This window comes from Lepidochelys kempii, chromosome 4 (assembly GCF_965140265.1).
Source record: "Lepidochelys kempii isolate rLepKem1 chromosome 4, rLepKem1.hap2, whole genome shotgun sequence".
In the NCBI taxonomy this organism is placed as follows: domain Eukaryota; kingdom Metazoa; phylum Chordata; order Testudines; family Cheloniidae; genus Lepidochelys; species Lepidochelys kempii.
The window spans coordinates 139,266,559-139,285,246 of record NC_133259.1 but is presented as its reverse complement, the minus strand read 5'-3'; the positions used below and the strand labels follow the sequence as shown (position 1 = coordinate 139,285,246).

The window sequence follows — 18,688 nt, the reverse complement described above, 5'->3', positions numbered from 1 at the left end:
ATGTTTGTAAATATGGGCGTGTGTGTTTGTGGCTACATAGTGTTTGTGTGTGGGGGGGGGGGGGATACAACATAGGCAGTAAAGTATAAAAGACGTGTGTGTATCTGAAGAGATGCGTGTCTGAATCTAGAGACCTGTCACCACCCATTGCTCTGGGTGGATTTACAGACAGACACGGCATATCTAGCGCACCACGTCTGAGGCTTGGAAGGAGGAATTGTTGTCAGCAAATGTCAGTAAAGGTCCAATTTCACCGTAGACCTTCAAACCAAAGAATAAATATTTCCATCAATAATAATAATAAATTACAGCGAGGCAAAGTAAGGCACACGCTGCTTGAGCACCTATTAGAGTTTGAGTGAAGCCTATTTACTTTGCACATGTTGGCAGGCGATATTGACCATTTGTGTTTTAATGGTTATAAATCTTTCACTATTTGAATCTCAACATTTCCCGTCGTTAAATAATTGTCTGACCGGGCCCGTAATTTCCCCCGCAACTGTGAAAATTTAAATGGACACAAATTAAAACAATGCTTACAAATAAACCTCGATTTTATCTGTGAGAACCGTCACCCAATTAAATTCGGATTCTGACAAGCCGGCGTATATCGCCGAACGTGAATGTAGTGAGTGGACACACCGAAACACATTATTTCTAGACGTGTAGGTAGCTCACGTAGCCACAGAAACTAGATACACGTATCCCCATGTATTGCCCAGTGTGTATTTAGCGAATTTATACCAAGAAATAAAACACACATGGCCGTCTACTGCTGAAGGTGTGCGTCGAGCCCGGATACACAGAAACGAAACACACGTGTGTATAAACACGTATTGCCAAGGGCGTATGTAATGGAGAGAGACACTAAAAGCCAACTCGACACCGCTATGTATTTCTAAATGCCTATGCCGTGTGTATGTGTATCCAGACGCAAAATATACACCGCCACATATTGCTAAGTGGGGATGTAGACACAGAAACGAAATACCCATCCCCAGACATGGCTGAATGTGTTCGCAGTGCGTGGATACAACGAAGCGAAACGTGTTTCTCGACATATATTGCCGACCGTGTGCGCAACCAGTGAATATACACACAGAAGCAAAATATCCGTCGCCATAACGGTGTTTGCGGTGCATGTATGCGAAGTAACTAAGTATGTTTAGCCATATGTTGCCACGTGTTTATCTAGTGTGTGTTTGCACGGAAACTGACGTGTGTGTCCACAAATATGAGGTGTGTGTTCAGAGGCGCAGAGACCTGTGTCTAGATCCGCTCCAGAGATGCAGGATTCTACCTGTCTATGCTGGTGTGTACGTACCTTACACGTACCTTACACGTACCTTACACGTACCTTACACGTACACACAGCTCTCTGTGGCTAGTTACAGTCACACATTCTCTGGCGACCATTGTGTAACTTCACCCGGTAACATAGTGACTTGGGGACCCGGAATCTTTCTATGTCACTGGCTGGAGGTGGTGAGCAAGAGGGGGCGGCATCTCAGTCCTGCCTTTCCCTGTTCCCCCCCCCAGTATTCGCTACTGGGGCTGGGGCAGATACTCCCTGTCTCTCGCTGCCTTTCTGTCTTTGGTGGAGGGATGGTGCCCCACTTCCTAGGGCCTTTTAGGCGGTCAGCGCTTTGGTGCTTGGCTGTAGCCGGCCCAACGCGGGACTCCTGGGTTCTCTCTCTAGCTCTGAAAGGAGAGGAGGTGGGGTGGGTTAGGAGTCAGGGGCGCCTAGCCCCGGTCCCTTTGCTGTCATTATGTAACCATGAGAATGCAGGCCATCCCGTGCCTCAGTTTCCCCGTGCCCAAACCGGGGATCAGTAAGGGGTTGTGGGGGGGGGGGCAAGTTTAACACATGAACATCTATGCAGCCCTTCCAGATTGTTAGGGAAGGCCACGAGGGTGGTTAGTTATTCGCCCCCTCCCCGGGCCCAGTTCCTCCTGCGTGGATGGGGGCACTCGGGAGTGATTGGGGAGGGGTCTCTGGGTGCCATGCCATCTTGGGATGGGGGGCAGCAGAGTTTAATGGGGGCAAATGGCGGGAGGGTGAGCGGGACCCTGTATCTCTTACCCTCCTTGGAACACAGACCGGAGAAGCTTTGGCACCCGGACAGCTGCAGGGCAGGGGAAGGGGCCGTCGGCCTGGGCGCTCCCAGCAGCCGGATAAGCCGGGTGCACCGGGCTTTGCCCTGCGGACGCCGAGCGAGCGAGCGAGTCGCGGGGGAGTTTGCAATGCGCCGGGGTGCGCGCTCGGGCCGGGCCGGGCTCGGAAAGCTGGTTCGAGCCCGCCGGCTACCCCGGGGGAAGCTGGGGTCAGCAGGGGGACAGAAAGTGTGTCTATCTTCCCCCCCCCTTCTCCCTGGCCTTGATTGACACCCCCGCGCTAAGCCGCTCACCAAGGAGGCAGGGACCGCACTGGGCCGCGTGCCTGGCAGGCCGGGCCCCCCACCCCTGGGGTTTAGGCTGGGAAAGGCTCTTGCAGCTTGGGAGGGCTGTTCTGCACCAGAGGGGAATCAGGCTGGGGCCTCCCTCTTCCAGAGCAAGAGAAAAGCCACCCAGCCAAACCCTGCTCTGCCGGAGGGCCCTTGGGTGCCTGGCCCCAACTCCGGTGGCGGGCCTAAACCTTCCTCTGTAAGATGTTAGGGCTGGGCAGGGCTCCACCATTTTGCAGCCTTCCCCACTGCGGTAACAAAATGGTGGCAGCAGCCTTAAGTCGGGAAATAGCTGCACAATAATATTTTAAATGTTGCCCCCGCCCCTCCCGCAGCCCTTCCAGATCGTCCTCCCCAAAAGGAAAAGAGACCAACAACCGCCAGGCCAAAGTAGCAGCTGATCAGACAGTAACTATGGCCAGGTTAAAAAAAAAAACAAAATAAAAATCCCCCCAACATTTGATGAGAACCGCACCATGCCCCCTAACAATCCAACACCGGGAACACACCTGGTCAAATACAAATAAATTCTGCCCTGGGCAGCTGGCGAGGGTCTGGCTTTAGGGGGCTCTGTATTTATCGCAGTGGTGGGTGAGTAGCATGGGATGGGCCATTGCTCCTGGAACTGCTCGGGGTTTTGTTCATTGAGCGGTGGAGTAAATATTTTTCTCAGACCAGGAAGAAGTTGACGTGTAACTTGGGGCTGGAGGGGGTAAAGGAGACGGACCGAATCGTGTGACTTTTATATGTATTGTCCTTTGGAATGATTGGACTTTATTTGAATGCACTTAAAAAAAACCAACCCCGTGACTTTGTTCCACCCAGTATTTATAAAATAATAATTTACTTGTCAAAAGAGATGGCAGCTTGTCGGAAAGACGATTGTTTGAACAAGTTTTCTGTAGTTATCTCAGGAGCGCTGCTAAACGGGGAAATCCCGTTTAAACCCCCTTAGCGTGATACCGTTTGAACAAAGAGAAGAGCGAATTGTCTTAATTTTTCGGATCACCTAGATTGTTGGTTTAAAAATAGAAGGGCGAAGGGGAATCAGAGGAAGATCCCTTCTCTGAAGATCCGTATCTGCATGAGATATACATGGTACATAGCGTGACTAAGGATATTTCCCATAGTATCTTGTGCAGGAAATGTTACACACGTCTGTGCAACTCACCTGCAAAGGAGTTTTGAGCTTCCTGCCCGTTTAGATTTTAAAATGTAATTTATCTGCGATCAATGGGCTTAGCAACAGCGGATCCCCCCGGCCACAGAGACCATCCTTTATAAACTCCCGTCACTTTTCGGGGGGATAAGCTGTCAACAACGATGACTTGAGGGGACTGACAGGCTGTCTTACAAACAAGGGACCGTACGTGGCTTCTCACAGGTAGGAAAACGTCAGATTGTATGTTTTCCTCTTTAAAAAATTCTCAGCCCCCCCCCCCCCCCCAGGAGTCTCTCCATACAGTATTTTGAACATTGCCATTTTCAGGCCTCGCAGCTTTCATTTAAAACCCAACCGGTCAATACTTTGCGCGCGCCAGGGTGTTGGTAGAAAGCGGTTTGGGCAGGGGCTGGCTGGGCGAAATCGAGGGAAAATGGGGAAAGAAAGAGAAGAGTCGCCCTCAAACGTGTTCAAGTCTGAATGTAGAGCCGGGCGCTAGCCGCGCTGCGCCGCCTGCGCCTGGCGCCCGGAGGGAATCCGGCGCGCCGAGCTTTCTACATGCAGCAAAGCTGCTTGTGGTTTAGGTCAGAAGGGCCAAAAAGCAGCGCGAATGTAGCGGGGTTTTGAGAAGGAAACGCCCCCCCCCCTTTCTAGGAAGGGGCTTGGCTTGGGGCTTTGCAGAAGAGAAACGTGGGTTGGGAAACGGGTCTCTCTGTTTTCTCTCTGACTGCGCCTCAAGCCAATACAAAAAATCAAATCGAATCGAACCAGGCTAACAAAGGCAGGTTTTTGCTTTCCTTTGACTAGATCGCCTTTAAATGGCACTCTTTACAAGAACAGGTGTGATAAGCCGTGGGGGGGGGGGGGAGGGAGGGGGCGCGCGTTCACATTAGATGCAAAATAGGAAATAGGATTCGGGGAAAGGGTTGTTCCTTGCATGAATCCACAGGGCGCGTTTCTGTGCCTAGACAATCGCCGACGGTCCCTGTGCGCGCGGGTACACCGCACACCCCGCATCTGAGGAGCCCTTTGCGCGCTCCCTTGTGAAGGCGGCGCGCAACTTGACTGCTTCCCTCTTGAAATACGTCTGGGCTCTGCAGCCTTCGACGCGCCGCCGGGGAGTTCCTCAAAGCGGCGGGGTTTCCCCTCTGCCACCCCATCGCCGGGCATCCAGGAGAAGGGAAGAGTCCGGAGCTTTTGCCGCGATCGGACCGGGCTTGAAACAAGCGAGGGAGGCCTGGCCCTAGCCGCTGTGAGAGGGGCTGGTCCGGTTCAAACCCTCTTGTTTGTTCTCTGTTGTGGTGGGTGTGTGTGGACTCGTTAGCACGATCCGCCTTCGGGAAAGTTGGAAGGTGCCTGGTGGTTTTTTTTGTTTGTTTTTTGTTTAAAGAAAATATGCTTAATCGTAGCAATGGAGGGCGGGGCACTTTGAGAGCCATCGCCCCCCCCCTCCAGTCCCCTCTCCCCGACACAGCTGGCCCGGGGGTTCCGTGCGCCCTTCGCGGAAGAGCTGTGAAGACGCTCGGTTCTGGCATGAATGGGGAGCGAGACCCGGCAGCCAGACAATGGGCGGCCTGTCTGCTGTTAAAGGAGCGGCGCTTGGCTCCGGCCGTTAAAGAGACAGCTGCTTTTGGGGGTGCGGGCGGGAGAAGCTAGACCGTGCACCCGCAGAGTCGATTCTTCTGGGCTGGAGCCAGGGGGAGGTTAGCGGGAGAGAGGAGGCTACGCTCAGTGCGTGGGTGTATTTGTGTGTAGACACGCGTGGAAGGGGAGGGACTGAGGGTACCTAGAGAGGCGCCGAGGTCTTTACGAGGGATCATCCACAGTCACCCCACTGCTTCCTCCAACCCAGACACACCCTTACCTCTCCCCTCCTCCTGCGGGAGAGTCCGCGCGGTGCTTGGTGCATCAGGGAAAGAAGCATTTCACAAAGCAACCAACCCAAAGAAAGCCCACTACAAACAATCAAGAAACAAACACCCCCTTAATATCTTTGGTGGGCGAGACATGATAACCACAGAGGTTTGCAACATCCCCATCAGGCATCTGACATCCTGATCTACTGGTGGTGGCTTAGATCCATCCCATATTGGTCTGTCCCCAGGGGAGAAATCAACTCAGCACGTTGGTTCTGCAGGCCAGGAAAGGAAAGAAAAAAGACAGGGCCCGATTTCCCCGAAGCCTGCCTCAGCTGGTGTCTGTACTGCGGTAGAGGGTTATATCCTGACATGGTGCAATATGCATGTATGTTTCAGATACAGTCGATATCTGATCTATTCCTAATGCATAGGCTGTAACACACACACACACACCCACACCCACATAAACGCTTGTAAGAGCTACAGATGTGTGGGAGGGAACCCGCAGGGAAGCTATGATGTCATGTGTGTAGCTGTCTAGACCTAGGTCCCTATGCACCCACACCCATCATCAGTATGTGATGTATCCCCTAGGCATATGTATATATTTATATAGCTTAAAAATATGTGCGACCCCCCCTTATACATTAAAACCATCTTTTTATATATTTAACACCATTATAAATGCTGGAAGCAAAGCGGGGTTTGGGGTGGAGGCTGACAGCTGGCGACCCCCCAGGTGAGAACCTTGCAACCCCCTGAGGGGTCCTGACCGCCAGTTTGAGAATCCCTGGTTTGTAGCGTATAAATAGGTGTGCAATGTTGTGATGGTGTTGGTCCCAGGCTATTAGGGAGGCAAGGTGGGCGATGTAATATCTTTGCAGTGGGTCTCAACCGGGGGGTAGGTGCACTCCTGGGGGCAGGCAAAGGTCTTCCCGGGGGGACAGGAACTCCTCTAGAGATTTGCCTGGGTTTACAACAGGCCACATAAACAGCACCGGCGAAGTCAGTACAAACTAAAATTTCATACGATGACTTGTTTTATCCTGCTCTATATACTAGACACTGACCTGTAAGTACAAGGTTTATATTCCAAGAGATTTATTTTATAACATATGGTAAAAATGAGAAAGTCCGCAAGTTTTCAGTACTGGTGGGCTGGGACACTTTGTTATTTTTGTGTCTGATTTTGTAAGCAAGTCGTTTTTAAGGGAGGTGAAACTTTGGGTGTGCAAGACCAATCAGCTTCCTGACAGGGGTACAGTAGTCTGGAAAGGTTGAAAGACGCTGATTTATTGAACCAACTCCTGTTGGTGAGAAAGCCAAGCTTTCGAGCTTACACAGCGCTCTTCTTCAGGACCTCGGCTCTCTCACCGACAGAAGTTGGTCCAAAAAAAGATATCACCTCCCCCACCTTATTGCTCTGATATATATATTGTGTTTCTCGATATGTTGATATGTATTGTGATATATCTAGATATGGTATAACTATGTGTGTTTAGTAGCTACAGCGTAGAGCACACGTACACAGATATAGGCAACACATACTCATTGTGTGTGTGTTTGTGTATATATATACACACACACACGAGTGTGTGTTGCCTATATCTGTGTACGTGTGCTCTACGCTGTAGCTACTAAACACACATAGTGTGACAAATAGTGTGCGTGTGTATAGGGAATTTTTGCAGGTGCAGCTGGATTTCCCCCCATAACAGTATTTGCCCCCCCTCGCTGTTTCGGGTGTTAGATCGGTGTGTCCCAATGGACGGCCTGTGGACCGGCGCCGGTCCCTGAGGTCTCCCTGACACAGGTTAGGAAGGCAGCAAGCCGGTCCCCGGTATCAAAAAGTTTGAGAAACAGTGTGTTAGAGCCATCTCGGCATACAAGGGCTTTGGAGCAGGGAGAAGATTCTGGAGACAGCTAGAGTTATCCCTAAAACCACTTTCCCCATGGGCGAGGCGCTGGTCACCGGGGTCTGATGCAGTTCCTGCTCCAGCTGGGCTGGGGGACAGGAGGAGGTGGACCGGTGGCTCCCCAAAGATGATCTGCACAGGCCTGGCCCATTTCTAACCTGTCAGCCAGTCTCAATCCCTCCCACCCTATTGTAGTAAAATGGCCACCCAGGGGTTAACTGGGTTACTCAGAAGAGTATTATGGGGTGGGGCTATGCTCCACCCCCTCTCTTCGTTACTTCCTGTTTAGGTAGCCAGTGCCCCGCCCCATAGCTGGAGGCAGCATCACCGTCCTACCCTGCAGTGCTGTCAGTGGACTGTGGGTTTTTGTAACACTGGCCATGAGGCTGGGCTCTGCGTGGGCATGGCAACTGATGGCGGAAATGAGGGCTTCATGCAGAAAGCGAGGACTCGCCGCCATGTGTTGGAAGCTGGGGCCGCTCGTTTCTTGCAAGTTAGAGGACAGTCAAGGACCCACGGATGGGGCGGGCAGATAGCAAACGTGAAAAGTCGGGAGACATTTTTCCTGGAGTGGTGGCGGTGGTAACAGTGGCGGATATAAGAAAAAGCCCCTAATAGCTGCCCGTCTGGTCACCCTACCCACCGAAGACAGTAACACCTGTTCCCCTGGAAGGAGTTTGTTGCAGCCTCAGACACTGGGAGAGAAGAGTTTAGAAGATTTGCCACAATCGTTGACAGAACCCTGCCCCCTTCGATGGCCACTTCGCTGCGCCCATCACAGCCCCCCCATAACAAGCCTCCCGAGCCCCATTCCTAGCCTAGCCGTGCTTGCCTCAGCCCCACTCCACTTCCAAGCCTGCCTGCCCTGCTCTCTTCCTTCCACATTCCCATGCCTCATCTCCAGCTGCAGCTCCAAGCCCGACCTCTTCACACTCCCCTCCCCGAATGCCTGCACCCTGAGCCCCTTCCTCTGCCCTCCCTGGCTGGCTTTACAATCTCCTCCCCTCCTGGCCCAACCAGAATTAGCAAGCAGCGCGTTCAAAGGCCAGGGCTCAGGGCTGAGCTCCATAACTGATGGGAGCAAAGAGGGATGAAACCAGAGCCTAATCTCCGGGCTCATCATAATGAATAAGAGTAAATTTGCAGGAGATTCAGAGATGCTCTCCCCTCACCCGAGTCCGGCTCTGTGCCATGTCAGTGTCCCAGTTACATCGACAAAGGAGCCAACATGGCATCAAGGGAGCTGCAGAAGGCCCCGGCCACCCCTTCTGTGCCAGCAGGAAGGAGGGAGGGTGGTATAGAAGCTGCTTTGACATCCCAATACCGTCCAAGGGTTTATTCCCCTGCACCATGGGTATCTCCCAACAGCCGGCAGCACAAATCCTGGGCCCAGACTCCACCAGCCGTGTGACACCAGCCGCGGAGAAATTGGGCCTGGTTTGTGCGTGCCTCTGCTAGATGGCAAACATGCTGGGGAAGGGGCCGTGTCTCCACGGGAGAGCTGGGAGAGGCCTTCATATTCGGGTATTCCAATATTCGGGGACCTGAGCCTCTTTCACAACTGTCCCCTAGCAGCTTGGGACTCTTTTTAGGTTACAATATGCTTTTTGTTCACCAGGTAATTTCTGTGACTAATTCTTGGGCTGCAGGTCACGTGAGAGCAGCTTATCAGTAAGCGCTCAATAATTCAGAGCTTAAAATTGGAGCTTGAGTTGATCGGTCACATAGATCTCTAGATCTCTCACCCCCATCCACAGATCTCTATCTGTCTAATATCTCTCTCTATCTCTTTAACTTACAGTTCTCTTCTCCCCACCTCCATGCACTAGGTGCTTCAGAGAGCAAATTCTTAGCTTGATCTTTAGAGGCAAGTCCCCTCTTTCTCTCTCTGGTATTTGGGGGCCTCCAAGGTATCTGGATTCCGAGTCACATTGTTCCTGCTTCCTGGTTGGATGAGTGTAGTTTTAGAGCCAGGTTTCTAGCATGAATGTTGATGATCTCCAGTTTAAATTTTCCCGTCTATCAATCTTTGTTGGTGTTTGCTTAGCATTGGCCATTCCCAGGAATGGTCTTACCAGGAAATACACGCAGTTGAATATGTGAGGAAAGCAGACACGGAAGGGGAGTGAACACGGGCCCAGTGCCCTTTATGATTTGAGGGAATATTTTCAGGAAAATTGTCTGGGTATTTTCCACTCTCCACTCCTTATAAGTCTTTCCAGTGCCATGCACTTTTTTTGGCACCCTGTAAATAATGAACATATAATCCAATGAGACTCGAGCTTTGTGCTTTCTCCATCAGTCCATGGAAAAGGGAGATTGACTAGGACATTTACCCCTAGCTGCTGAGGGCTTTACTGTTGTATCACAATTTTGGAGCTGATCACAGATATCTCTTAGGGGAAAATTTCCCCCTATACAGAGGACCAGTGCAAGGGCTATGCATCACATATGTCCCACATATGCCCTTACGTGCCTTGTAAGTGTTACGTGTTACACACCAGCCTTTTGCACAGGGGGGAATTTTACCTTTTGTGAGGGTTTTTTTTGTAAGGATGACTTTAGCTAACATTGGCCCTGGCCTCACAAACCCGTCATGCTGAGAACTTCCACAGACTCTGCACATGGAAGGTTACAGGATCACCCAGGTTTTTAAGTGAGATCTATTTTACCTTGCTGCTGATCTCCCACTCTTCCATGCCCAGAGTGCTGGGATCTAGCTAGCTCCGATTTAGCACCACATGGGAAGGCCAGGGTGGTTACAAATCCCTGAAACCTGCTCACAATCCTGCAGGTTGAGAGCCCCTGGTATAGAATTCCAGACAGGGTGTGGTCCCTGCTGAACAAGGGAAGCAAAGCTGGAAACTGAGCTGGGTTGAAGCCGGTGTGTCAGAGTCTATATTTTATAGCTGTTCTCTAATAAATGTCTACTTTGTAAGACAGACTATGACTTATTCCCTATATCATGACACGGTGTCTGAACTAAACCCATGAGAGGGTTCCAAGTGCGGGGTGGAGTCTCTGATACAGATATGGATAATGGCCATTGTTCTTTCCTGACCTGGGTTAGGTCTCTCCTGTGACCTCAACTCACCTCAGGTCCAATCCAGCAAGGTGCTGGCTGCTTTCCCCACCCATTGCTTTCAGTGGTACCACAGGGTTCTCAGGTACATCCTAACAAGTGCGCAACATCTTGCAGACCGAGGCCCCAGACAGGCAGCTAAGAAAACAAACCCCACAACTAGGACTGGTGGGCAGTTTTTTGGCAGAACATATTTTCAATCCAAAATGGGTTTTGGACAAAAATGAACATTTGTGCGAAAAATATTCATTTCAGACAAAATGTTCCAGTTTTCCTGTGAGAAGTGGAAACCAGAAGCTAAATGCTTTTGGTCTTAAAAAGAAAAGCAGTTTGTTTGAAATATTTTCTTTATTTCATACAAAAAATTCTGGTTTCAAAAATCACAAATTTTTTGACCAAAAACACTTTAAAAAAGATGAACATTTTTCTGCTTCCAGCTTAAGTTTTTCATCCAAAAATCAAATAATTTTAATGGGAAATTCTGATTCGCCCCCCGCCCCCTAGATTTGTAGATTGTAAAGCCAGAAGGGATCACAAGATTAGCCTCCTGTGTAACAGGCCAGAGAATTTCACACACTTATCTTTGCATGGAGCCCAGTAAAGTGTTTGACTGAAGCATCTTCCAGAAAGGCAACTGGGCTGGATTTAAAAGCATTTATTTTTTTCAATTCCCCCCCCCCCCAAAAAAAAAAAATTGGTATTTTTTTAATAGCTCATAGACTTTAAGGTCAGAAGGGACCATACCCAGGACTGTCTGTCTCCTTAGCTCTGCCGTTTGGGGTCTGGGGGACTGGGTTTTTAAGGGCTGAGTCTCCGGACAGAGAGTCTGGGCAGGATGCTCCGAAGCTCTTGCTATGCACAGCCAGTGGGAACGGGGCAGAGACTCAAACGGCTCTCTTGCTGCGCCCTTGCTGAGCCCCACCCTGGCCGTTGAGAACCAGGAGCCTTCTCTTCACGCTGCTCTCCTTGTGCTGACTTACAGATGCCAAAGGGACCATCCGGGAGATTGTTCTCCCCAAAGGGCTGGATCTGGACCGGCCCAAGAGGACCCGAACCTCTTTCACAGCCGAGCAGCTGTACAGGCTGGAGCTGGAATTTCAGCGGTGTCAATATGTCGTCGGCAGGGAGAGGACGGAGCTAGCAAGGCAGCTCAACCTATCAGAAACACAGGTAAGAAACAAGGGCTCTGGTGGCTATTCCTGTCCACTTTGCATGGGGGCAAGACCCCAGAGGACCACTCAGGATGTCCCTCTGCACCCTGCAGCACAGCTCTCCGGCGGCTCCTAGTGCTGGGGTGTTAGGGCTCCCGCCGATTTGCTCCATGGCCTGGCTGGGTTGGTGTACAAAAAATTCTTGCCCCACTTTCTGGGGAAGCTCCTCCTAAGAGTCTGAGGTTCCCATTAGGAACGGAACCATTTTGGGAGGAGAAGAAATACTGCTGGGAATCTGACAGGTACCCATCATGCACCTGGGACTGATAAAGCCATTCCCAGAGAAAACCTTGAAGGTAAAGTTAAAAGTCCATACTAGTAACAGAAAAGTAAGACTCATTGTAAGGATGCTATTGTTACCAAACATGCCCATTAACAGGCTAGGAAATTCATAGCTAAGGTTAAACTTACAAGAAACTCAGACTTTTGGAAGTAGGGTAAGTCTCAGCTATGATCCCCAAACAACCTTAACTCTGCCCTGTAAGAGGTGTTACTGCTGCAAGCAAAGACTTTCTCTAAGGACTTTAGAAAGCCTCGAATCTACCGTATGGCTCTGGGCAGCTCATATTTGGAGAGGGCACTGTACCTGTGTAGCTGGCAGGTGATGTACTGAAGGGGAGCACACCAGAACATTGGTTTTTTGCCTAATTTCCTCTCTGATAGCAAGTGTGATAATTCATCATGGTGCCAAACTTCACCTTTTCCATGTGCATGCTGAGATAAGATGATCTGTGCCCAGGAAGTGAATGTGCGGAGACTCTTTATCTTTCTGTCTAATGGCACTTGGAGAGTTGGCCGACACACAGTCGTAAGATTTGATCCTTGCCCTGAGGGGAGGGATAGCTCAGTGGTTTGAGCATTGGCCTGCTAAACCCAGGGTTGTGAGTTCAATCCTTGAGGGGGGCCATTTAGGGATCTGGGTCAAAAATCGGGGATTGGTCCTGCTTCAAGCAGGGGGTTGGACTAGATGACCTCCTGAGGTCCCTTCCAACCTTGATATTCTATGATTCTATGAAAGTTGCTGACTGCCTCACTTAAGTCAGCCTGCAAGAGGAGGCCTTACAGGAGCTGAGGGGAATGATTGCCTTCAGCTGGTTGTTTGTGTGATCATGGATTTGTAGGGTAGGTTTGTGTCCTAAGGGGCAAAAAAGAGACCAGAATGAGCACAACCGTGGTAGGGTTAAGGGCAAAGTGTTCTAGCTTGCATGGTCGCTGACAAGAGTGTTTGTTGTGGGTGGGAAAGGTACAATTGTAGAACTGACAAAATAATTCTGTCCAGAAAATGGCATTTGTGTCGAAACAGGCTAAACCTGAGGGGAGATGGTGAGCATTTTCCTTGGAATCTTGCAGGGTTTTGGGAAAAAAAATCTGAAAAAAAAGTTACTTTTCCCGGCAACTGACAACCGAAAGGCTGTGATCCGGACCGTCTGTGTGTATGAGGAAGGGCCTGTTTCTCCATGTCTCCAACCCAATGCCATTGAAGATAGTGGAAAGAGTCCCATCCACTTTGAGGGGAGTACATGCTGTCGCTGGGTATCTATTAGAGCTGACACACGCTGGGTTTTCCATTTCCTGGGAAATGTTGCATTTTCACATCTTTTTTCCCATTTCCATATGGGCCCAAATGAAAAAATGACATTTCACATGGAACAAAATCCCCCTCCCCCCAATTTGTTTTGGGTTCGTGAAAATGTTTTGTTCTGCTAAAATGGCAACATTTTGTTCCAGTTTTGACCTCTTTTGTACGTAAAAAAATTGCAAAAAAAGAATTGCTTTCCAAAAAGTCGTTTCAAAAGGAAACCGAACCCGTTCCATTCTGCAGCTGTCGACACGGGCCGTTTCGGCATTATCGGAGCGCTGTGTTCCGGCCAGGCGGAAGGCGGTGTCTTGAAACACAATTCAGCTGAAATGGACACACGTTTTGAAAATGTTCAAATGTAGATGGAAACCTCATTTGCCGCTGAATAACCCTTGAGATGAATATTTTCCAGCTCGTTCTAGGGTCGGGGCGTCAGTCTCATTCTAAGGAATGAGCTGAAAGCCAGGACTGGGCATAGCCCATAGGCTGGGGGATAAGTTGAGGGTGATATATTCCTCTCAGTGCCCCGAGAAATGTCTGTTGGCATCAGTAGAAGGCTTGTGTCAAGATCAAGGGGCGGACGCGGCTTTTATGTAGTAACTAAATGTCTAGTTATTTATTAACTGTTCCGTGCCTCGTTATTGCATTCTTCACTCGGTGAGAAAATCTCCCTGTCTTCAAGCCATGGCTATCTCTTCCTTCTCTAAACTCTTTCTCTGCATCTCTCCATCGGCTCGGTTTTTGTGAATCCTTTCTGCTCTTTTCGCTGCATTTCCTTCCCTTTGGCCATTCCTAATTCCCAGCCTCTTGGGCTTCACTCTCCCATCTAAGCCAAGAAAAATGATCAGTGATTAAATGACAGGTTTCAGAGTAGCAGCCGTGTTAGTCTGTATTCGCAAAAAGAAAAGGAGGACTTGTGGCACCTTAGAGACTAACCAATTTATTTGAGCATAAGCTTTCGTGAGCTACAGCTCACTTCATCGGATGCATAAAGTGGAAAATACAGTGAGGAGATTTATATACACACAGGCAATGAAATCTGTCTGTATCTGTACGAGTTTTTTCGTGAAGTTGATAGATTTCCACTCCATATGGCTAAATGCAGTGCCTTGCATAATGACAGGTTTCAGAGTAGCAGCCGTGTTAGTCTGTATTCGCAAAAAGAACAGGAGGACTCGTGGCACCTTAGAGACTAACCAATTTATTTGAGCAGAAGCTTTCGTGAGCTACAGCTCACTTCATCGGATGAATGTTGACACTGAGGCATCATTGCTGGGTTTTAAAGCTGAGACTCCAATCAGATGAATAGGGGACAGTGGTGCTCACCCCTAGGGGCCTCAGCCAAGACCAGACCCCACTCTGCTCTGCACTCCACCAGTGCACAGGAAGAGAGAGTCTTTGCCCCCAAAGGGCATAAAATCAGTAGGAGATGGAGAGAAACAGAGGGGAAGTGAGTAGCTGAAGGTCACACAGTAGAACAGCTGTGACTAGAACCCAGGTCACTTGACTACCCTATCCACTAGGCCAAGCTGCCTCTCTAAACGCTTCAGCATATTTCTTTGCTGAGTACTTGTCAGTTTGATCCAGGACCAAATTTCACTAGAGAAAAATGAAATTTACTCACCCTCACACAGGAAATGGTGAAATCCGAACACCAACCCCGGGGGCAAGAAGGGAAGTGTGAATTTATTTTGGTTTCATAGAATCAGAGAATCAGAGAATATCAGGGTTGAAAGGGACCTCAGGAGGTCATCTAGTCCAACCCCCTGCTCAAAGCAGGACCAATCCCCAACTAAATCATCCTGTTTCTCTGTTTCCACTGGAAAATTCACCTGTTCTTTCTGGCAAATAAAACTGCTTCCCTTGCTGTCTGCTCTTTCATGAGCCGTTCTGGACGGGGGGCCACAGCTGTCTGGCTATTCTACTAATCCATGGAAATGACTTTTTATTTAAGCCAGGTTTCAGAGTAGCAGCCGTGTCAGTCTGTATTCACAAAAAGAAAAGGAGGACTTGTGGCACCTTAGAGACTAACCAATTTATCATCCGATGAAGTGAGCTGTAGCTCACGAAAGCTTATGCTCAAATAAATTTGTTAGCCTCTAACATGCCACAAGTCCTCCTTCTACTTTAAGCCAGTTTCATCAGCAGTGAGAATTTTTTCATACAGCTCCAGATGCAATAGGCTGGATTTAATCTGTTAGAGCGAGGGCCAGATTCTAAATTACACCTATGTCAATCCCAAGTGACTCGATTGAGTCTCTCCAGATTTACACTAGTGTAAATGAGGATAGAATTTGGCCTTGTATTCCTGGCATCAGAGCAGGACTTTCCTAGGCAACATACTCTCAGAGATTAGGTGCAAATGACCCCTGTTTAGCATCACTGAGAGATGGAAGTGTGATACTAGTGCAAAGACATGGAGGTGGAGATGTCACAGAGGTTTGTTTGAAAGCGGATAATTCCCGCAAATCCTCAGGCAAGAAAGCAGGGGCATGGTTGGCTCCTGGGGTTCTGTGGCCTGGTCTTTCTAAGTCATGAGTTCAATCAAAACCCAGTCTGGTGCCCGTTGCTGTGTGCTTATTCCCTGCTTGAAATGAGGTGCTGGATCTCAGTCCCGTTCATGCCATGCAGACTCTTAGATCTGTCTGATGCACGGGCTGGCATCCGTTATTAGACACGTCCATCTCAAGCTCTGGGCGTCCAGTCCAAACGCATCACGAACAGTGGTGAGAAGAAATCTTGCCAAGCAGCTGCAGTGGCTCCCACTGTCACCTAGATTCATAGACCCCCCCAGGCTGCTGCTATCCTGCGGTCCCATTGGGTGCTTGAGGAGCAGTGCAAATACCTCGTCCCTCCTCTGCAGATTTCTTGGGGTGCATGGGATATCCCCACGGATCTTGGGGTACTCCATCCAGGGGGATGGGTCTGCTCCCCAATCTCGTCCTCCTCAGGGCATGCCCCACCCTGTCTCACCCAGCTGGGATGACATGCTGGAGTGGAAACTCTTGGGAGATTCCTGGCTGCTCTGTGGGGTTTTTTTCATATAGGAGTCAATCCGAACCTTAGAGCCCAAAGAACTGGTGCTCTCATGAGTACTCCTGACTCACCTGAGCTGTCCCACATTGGCATGAGCCAGAAGTACTCGCCACGGTAAGGAATAGAGGACGGGGCCCCGGAAAACCTCTATGTGATTCAAAGTGCGCCTGTCAAGGCTGCTAATCCAGAAACAGACGCAAGGGGTCTATTTATAGCACCACAATTAAGACGCTGCCATTAAAAATTAATCTCGCATCTAGTCATTAACAATTAACAATCTCCACCAAGCCAGATGATGAAACGCTGGCCTGCAACCGCGCTCGGTGTCCTCCCGTCGCACAGAGAACCCACGACAATACACACGAGAGCTACAATGTGGAAAGGGCAGCAAAACAACAGGAGAGTATGATTGTCTGGGGTCAGCACAGGAGCCTAAGGAACTGGGTCGGAGGTTTTCAAAGGCACTCAGGGGAGTTAAGTGCCCAACTCCCATTGGCTTACAGTGGGGACTGGGTACCTCATTGCCCCTTGTGTCTTTGGAAACCGCCCTCTTAACTCCCAGTGGGAGTGGGGAGCTGAGTACCCATACACTGCATTGAATACCCCAGCCCAGTGCAACAGAGGAAAGTGACAGAGCAGGGTGCTATAGCTAAACAGCCTTTAGTGCTCTGTCCGTCCATCTGTCTACCTGTCTGTCTGTGTGTCATCATAAATATGGGGGGAGGAATAGCTCAGTGGTTTGAGCATTGGCCTGCTAAACCCAGGGCTGTGATTTCAATCTTTGAGGGGACCATTTAGGGATCTGGGGCAAAAATTGGGGATTGGTCCTGCTTTGAGCAGGGGGTTGGACTAGATGACCTCCTGAGGTCCCTTCCAACCCTGGTAGTCTCTGATTCTATGTGTTCATATTACAGTGCTGCCCCAAGGCTCCTAGCCGGATTGCGGCTCCCTTGTGCTAGGTGTTGTACAAACACATGGGACGAGCCAAAGAACATATGCCCAGATCCTCACAGGGGTTTAGGTGCCAAACTGCCTTTGAAATCAATGGGAGTCAGCGGCCTAAATCTCTTCAAGGATCCGGGCCTTAAAGGCTAATTCTAAACAAGATGCAAAATGAGTGACAAACATTAGGGAGAACGCATGAGGGTGATGAAAAGACGATCATGTCGTTACGCAGGTAGCTAACGTTGGGTGGTTCTTGATGGTACAGAATCTATCCAGTAATCTAACTTGCCAGTCCATCTGTCCTCCACAAAGGTAGGAGCACTTAGATGAGAAGTGTTGTCTTTAATAAATCTCCAATAGGAACCTTCTTCCCTTCTTGGGTGTAATTTTAAACCACTGCAATGCTTGGCTGTGGCCATATTTACGATTACCCAATGGGCAGTTGCTGAACTGAGCCAATCAACAAGCCCATGTGTTTTGCTTGGATTGATTAACTCTATAGAAGGGCTCATAGCACAAGCGTAATGTTCGGGTTTGGCTTTCGAATACCACCAAGTTGTGGGGTGCATAGATCAGGGGGTTGGGTTATTTCTAAAAACAGAACCTCTTTTTAAAAGAAATCTCCTAGCTGTGTGACATCTCTGTGGGAAGATGCAGGTGAGGAACCAAATGAGTTTTTAAGGACAGGAACAATAATAATCTAAGGCCAAAGTGTCGGTACAGTTCTCTTAACCATGTCATTTCTGCAGAAGAATCCAGTTGAAAATGTGAAAAGAACGAGGAGGACTTGTGGCACCTTAGAGACTAACAAATTTATTTGGGCATAAGCTTTCGTAGGCTAAAACCCACTTAATCAGATGCATGGAGTGGAAAATACAGTAGGAAGATATAGATATATATATACAGAGAACATGAAAAAATGGGGGTTGCCATACCAACTCTAGTGAAAGTAATCAATTAAGGTGGGCTAATCACATCAGCAACAACAACAGGGGCTTGTTCACCTGCACATCCACCAATGTGCTATATGCCATCATGTGCCAGCAATGCCCCTCTGCCATGTACATTGGCCAAACCGGACAGTCTACGCAAAAGAATAAATAGACACAAATCAGACATCAAGAATTATAACATTCAAAAACCAGTCGGAGACCACTTCAAGCTTCCTGGACTCTCGATTACAGACCTAAATGTCACAATTCTGCAACAAAAAACCTTTAAAACCAGACTCCAACGAGAAACTGCAGAACTGGAATTAATCTGCAAACTGGACACCATTCAATTAGGCTTGAATAAAGACTGGGAGTGGATGGGTCATTACACAAACTAAAAACTATTTCCCCAGGCTAATTTTCCCCCTACTGTTACTCACACCTTCTTGGCAACTGTTTGAAATGGGCCATCCTGATTATCACTACAAAAGTTTTTTTTATCCTGCTGATAATAGCCCACTT

The 18,688-nt window shown here is 49.2% G+C and overlaps 1 protein-coding gene across 2 annotated transcripts in view; it reads left to right on the top strand.

The window, feature by feature from the left end:
- VAX2 (ventral anterior homeobox 2) overlaps positions 1-18,688 on the top strand; it is a 59,708-nt gene that overhangs the window by 3,614 nt on the left and 37,406 nt on the right. For both annotated transcript variants that reach the window (XR_012158793.1, XM_073343056.1), the window contains exon 2: positions 11,446-11,633. Coding sequence is in view for 1 of the 2 variants with exons in the window: in XM_073343056.1 (XP_073199157.1) it covers positions 11,446-11,633 (188 nt within the window). In the remaining variant the exon portion in view is untranslated. The remainder of the gene's footprint in view (positions 1-11,445; positions 11,634-18,688) is intronic.